General features: G+C 37.0%; 1 protein-coding gene across 1 annotated transcript; it reads right to left on the bottom strand.

The window, feature by feature from the left end:
• On the bottom strand, positions 1-3,500 carry LOC106940071 (low affinity immunoglobulin gamma Fc region receptor III-like). The gene is made up of 6 exons (XM_015022697.1): positions 3,446-3,500; positions 2,319-2,570; positions 1,343-1,591; positions 1,091-1,204; positions 719-790; positions 1-127 (listed from the first exon to the last, which is right to left on the bottom strand). The coding sequence occupies exons 1-6, from the start codon at positions 3,474-3,476 to the stop codon at positions 75-77; spliced, it is 771 nt and encodes a 256-aa protein (XP_014878183.1). The 5' UTR covers positions 3,477-3,500; the 3' UTR covers positions 1-74.
• Between the last annotated feature and the right edge of the window lie 1,954 nt (positions 3,501-5,454).

The following is a 5,454-nucleotide window of genomic DNA, read 5'->3' as shown; positions in this document are numbered from 1 at the left end:
CACAATACTTACTACATAAAACACATAAAGATCCAACAAAGAATATGGCTGTGATCGCATCAGGTGGGTTCCTTTCAGCAGTTTCCTGGTTTGATTGTTGAGTACAGCTTTAGCTCTGAAGTCGTCTCTGCAAATAAAAGTTTTATTCCAGTTATTCATCAACTTACAAGGACAAGTTTGTATGTATCTTCCACTTAACCTTTTTATAGTCAATCTGTTACCACACCTATGTAAGTGGTGCATCACTGAATGCAGTTAAAATGTCAATTAATGTAAATGTGACCGCAAGTACGCAGTTATATCTGCATTTAATTCATCTTTAATTTTGTAGTTTTTCCAGGTGTGATTAAGACGAGCACGTTGAAAGTGAGGACTTTTGGAGGCCTCTTATCATCCTGTTTGTTTTCTATGAAACACACTGAAATATAAATGAAACAAAAAATTTGGAGTGTAATTTTTGCACCCCAAAAATTGATTAAAAAAAATAAATAAAAAATAGAAAAACCCACAGGGAATGAAAGTCAGAGTCAGCAAACTAACAAAAAAACATCCAACAGTCCATGTTAAAGAATTTCAGTTTTTAAAAAAAATGAATATTAAAGTGTTGTGTTAGAACAAAACACAACTTTTATTGAAAAAAGATATAAAATTAACCAACACTAGTGTCCTACCTGAACTGTTGCTATTCATATTCGAGTCCATGTGTTTGCCTGTTTACCTGAGTTTGTCTTCGGCGCCTCTTTGTGTAGGAAGGTGACGTCAGTGTAGGAAACGTCATCATCCACTTCAGCTACAGAGCAGAATTATCTGTTAACTAAACAGCAGCTGGTTTACAGTGTAGAGGTTTCATTAAATCAACTTAGAGCTATTGTAAGATGGAAAGGATAAATATTATACACAGTGTTTCATTTGTTTTCTTATCAGTAAGACCGGATGGTATTGATTCTCTTGGTTGGTGATTTCTCTCCATGTTGGCAAGCACTCAAAAAACCACATATGTACTTTTTGGCAAAAAAAAAAAAAAATTTCTTATCTCCGTTTTATTTTTTTGCATTAAAAAGTCACTTGATTTATAAGAAATGGGGCTGACCTTCGACAATCCTCCTTAGACATAGCAGCATCCCACAGACAAACAAGAGGCAGGTGGCAACAACAGGAAGTAACACGTACATGGGATGAAAGTGAAAGGAGTCTAGCTGGCATCCTGCGGCGACGTACAAGTGAGGGGGGAAAAAAAACAATTTGGTTTGGAGGTTAGAAAAAAAAGCCAATAAGTGGGATGACACCCACCAACACCTTCATCAGAAATTTACTGAAATTCATCGCAATATTTCCTTCCCACCTCTGACTGACAGCCAACTCTCTGGGGATTCCCCTGCTCCTGTAATGTTACATTTGTAGAGGCCTTCATCAGACTCGGAAACATCTCGGATAGTGAAGCTCCCAGTTGAGCTGCTTCCGATCAGGAGGCCGTTTTTATAAAACTCCGTAAAGTTGGAGGAGGAAGAGGCCTGGTTATGGATGCAACGCAGAATCACTGCTTCCCCCTCGGCTACAGGAAGGACAGGACTCTGCAGGATCACAGGGCCGTCTGGACGACAGGCAGGGATAAATGACACATTATCTCTGGATGAAATAATAAGTCCCAACAAATCTACCCACATAGTAGTGTTTTTATTTTATTTTTAGCGTTCACATGTGTCTACGGCCTACACAGCAGTAGACACACGTAAGTCCATTTACAGGTTCCATCAAGACTCAAAACAGCCATTTTACAGATACATTTTTTTTTAATGAAAATAGTATTTGTGCCAATTTACTGATGTGTATTTATATAGCTAATCCATATAGCCATATAATTCATCAACACATGATGGCAGCAGAAGTTTAATGAAAATTTCAGAAGTGCTGCTATTTTACACATACATAAAATTGAAATAACAATAAAAACCCATTTGGTAATATGTAGGTGAAAAAGAAAACTGGTTTTAATGCTTGAAATTCTGGATTAATTTGTATCGCTTAATTTATATCGAAGCCTCTGCAAAAAAAATAAAAAAAACACCAAAAAATTACTAAAAATATCAAAATATATAGTTAATAGTTTTGTTGGATCAAAACTTCAGTAATGTGCCCTGAATATGTTGTCAACAGAAAAAAAAGAGATAACTGACATTTTGTGCATGTTTACCTCAAGCTAGCCTCAGACTGTGACTCACAAAATCGATAAAAAGCTGAATCTGAGGGGTCGGTCCTGCCAGTTTCATAATCACTTCTCCTCATTGATGGAAACAAACCAAACATTTTCCTGCACCCACCTGTCACAGTAACATTAATGATCTCGCTGCGCGCTCCGGCTCTAGACTCACACCAGTACCGCCCACTGTCAAACGGATAAACAGCATCTATTATACGCTGTGACCCGTTTCTCTTTCCCCAGTCTGTCTTTTGGTTCTTGGCCGTGTTTCTCTTCAATGTCCAGTCGGAAGAGTTTTCACTGTCCACACAGCTCAGCGTAACCGAATCGTGCAGAAAGAACTGAGATCTGTTCGGAAGGATTCTCACAACAGCTGAAGGAGAAAGAAGGAGAGTCTGAGTTTAGGTTTTAAAGCTGTTTCTGTTCAGTCACCAGGTCGTAGGTTCTTCAAATGTTCTTCTTTTGCCTTTTCACCAGCTTCGTTTTCCAAAGTCTCCTTGTCTTAATACAAGCGTTTTCATTTTTGGCCAATCTACATTTTCACGCCTGCATTTCGATCCCTCCATCATATCTCAAAAGAAAATTCAAGCTTTCATTGTGGTCATAGAGTTTTTTTTTTTTGTTTTTAGCAATATAATTCTAATATTTGTAATATTTTCAAATTATTATAAGCAAAACAATATTTAATAAAATTCAAAATGGATTAACCGAAGACGTTTGTCTATGTAACGGTGTCCATGCCGCAGTCCATAGACGGTTGTGTTGTAAGTAGATGTAAAAACGGATGTGACATTTCTAGTTTATAAGGCGAGGCCTGTGGTGGTCTGGTGTTAATGTCTTCACACAGCAGCTGCAGAGCGAGGCCAGACTGAGCCATGGTGAGAAAATGGGTTTAAATGTATTCAGTGCACTCTGGCCATGACACAACCCGAAACAACACGAGTCAGTGATAATTATAGACGTTAAAAGGACAGATGGGCAAACAACTGGTTGAGTAACATCTGTCATTATTGGTTTTCACTTATAGCATCACAAATAAACACAATGAAACAAAGCATGCCGATTCTCCCTAACAGAACCTGGAAAGGCCTATTTACTTCTTCTTCTTCTTTTTTAGTGGATCAAATAAAACAGAAAAACACATTGAAACAGAAACCTGACATCACAGACAAAGATCTGTTTCATAGACCTTCACCTCTTGTAAAAATAAGCATATAAAGTAAAGTGAATAACACATCTAGAACTCACCAAGAGCAGCGCAGAGTGCTGTGAAGTTCATGCTTCCTCTCTGCTGGGCGACAACAGACTGAGCCTGGTCTGAAGAGGCGTCACTAGCTACACCCCGCTGGTACAGGATGTGAACTTTTCTTTTTTTTAGTTTTCAAAACACTACTTTCCTTTATATTCGCACCCTTCAATTAGTAACACACTGGTTTCTAATTATTACGTTAAACCGATTTTCTTTTTTTTTTTGTGAAACAGCAATTAGATGTACCAATTAGATCAACCTTTGTTGTCAACTTAGCAAGAATGTGAGGAGTTCTGTCTAACAGGAACAATGCATTCTGCAACTTTGTTTCCTACGACGACGTGGAAGGGTTAAAGTAAGAGGTGGTAGAGGTGTTTCTGTCATTAGCCAAAATGAAGAAGTGATGTCTAAAAGCAGAAAATAGTTCAAGGTTTAGGGTTACTATTTTTATTTAATTGATTTGAATATGGAAGTAAATAGGTGCAATCAGGATTTGAATTAAATATGCCTCTGAAATTTGAATGTTGTATATCTATGTTAAAATATATTCAGGATATATTTTAACACTGAAAAAGTAAGCACAAATATACAACATTAAAATTTCATAGTCATTTTTAATTCAAATCCTGATGTCACATATGTACTTCCATATTTGAAGCTTTAGAAAGATTTTTCTTATCATACAGCTCGTGTTCAGTGGAGCTTCAGGTGCTGCATCACAGCAGTTTAGAGGACGCTACACCGCAGTGCAAAAAGCAGCACAATCTTACAAGTAAAGTTGGTTTTATTTGTTGTCTCATTAAGAATATTATGAATCTGTGGCACAAATTGTATTAGTCAGATTGACAATGTTAATTGTGTGTGCGTTTTTTTTTTTGAGTAATAGAAATGAGTATCTGCAAATTTTATGAAAAAAGGGTGATAATTTGATTTGAATTGTGATATAGAAAATTAAGGCGCTGTTTAGCTCCAGTTCTGCCTTCTGATTGATTTAAAGAACTTATTTTGTTGTGTAATATTTGTGCGCAACACGTTCATTGAAGCCCTGCGTTTATGCCAACATAAACAAAGACTTTCTCTTTGGTCTTTGCTCGCTTACTGACACAAGCACACAATATAGCTCAATTGACCGGATGTGCGCTTTTATTGTGAAAGCAATAAAAGCTTTCACAGTGGGTGTACCAAAATCTGTCCCCCCTGTGTCGGGAGCGCGCATTGCAGCCAGAGAGGTGGATCCGGCGGATCTGACCATTTTCACGGCGCTTCTGATCGATTTCTCGGTAAAAACTACTCATATAATTATGTCAATGTTGTAACTTTCAGTTTAATCGGCAGCTATCAAAATAAAAATACATATACAAATAAACGAGGTCTTGTGTGGAGGTCTTTTTACGCTGTTTTGTGTTATTTTAAACGCGAAGAGAATCGATCTTTTTTTCAGCTTTTGTCTCTTAAGCCTCACAAATAAAAGTCAGTCAACAAACACAGGTTCCCAACACGAAGTGTGCATTTATAATTTTTCATTTCCGATACAAGAGGAGGGAAGCTGGCCGATAGCAGGGCACAAAAATAAAGACTTCCTGAAAAGATCAGAGTGTAGACTTTTTGGTAAATCCCGTTCTAATGTAAAATATGACAGATTACTGGATTAAGGAAATGTCTAGTATGCTATCACACATAATAATTTTTGAGAATTTGGAAACAGTTACTTTTTATTTCCCAAAGTTATGGGGGAGAAGAGGAGAGAATGGATATTTCACCAGCCTGATAAAATCTGTTCCCCCTACTTAAAATGGAAACAAATTAATTTACCTGCAAGTCTTTTACTGTCTTCATTCCCTCATCATCAACAATAAATCCTGTGATTTTCATAACATTTGCTCTATTTTTGACAAAGTTAGGATGGGGGAACAAAATATTTTAACCGCCTGATAAAATCTGTTCCCCTTACTTAAAATGGAAACAAATTAATTTACCTGCAAGTCTTTTACTGTGTTGATTCCTCTTA

This window comes from Poecilia latipinna, unplaced genomic scaffold (assembly GCF_001443285.1).
Source record: "Poecilia latipinna isolate Pla-1442-1.1 unplaced genomic scaffold, P_latipinna-1.0 Scaffold3081, whole genome shotgun sequence".
In the NCBI taxonomy this organism is placed as follows: domain Eukaryota; kingdom Metazoa; phylum Chordata; class Actinopteri; order Cyprinodontiformes; family Poeciliidae; genus Poecilia; species Poecilia latipinna.
This window is presented reverse-complemented; position numbering and strand designations above follow the sequence as displayed.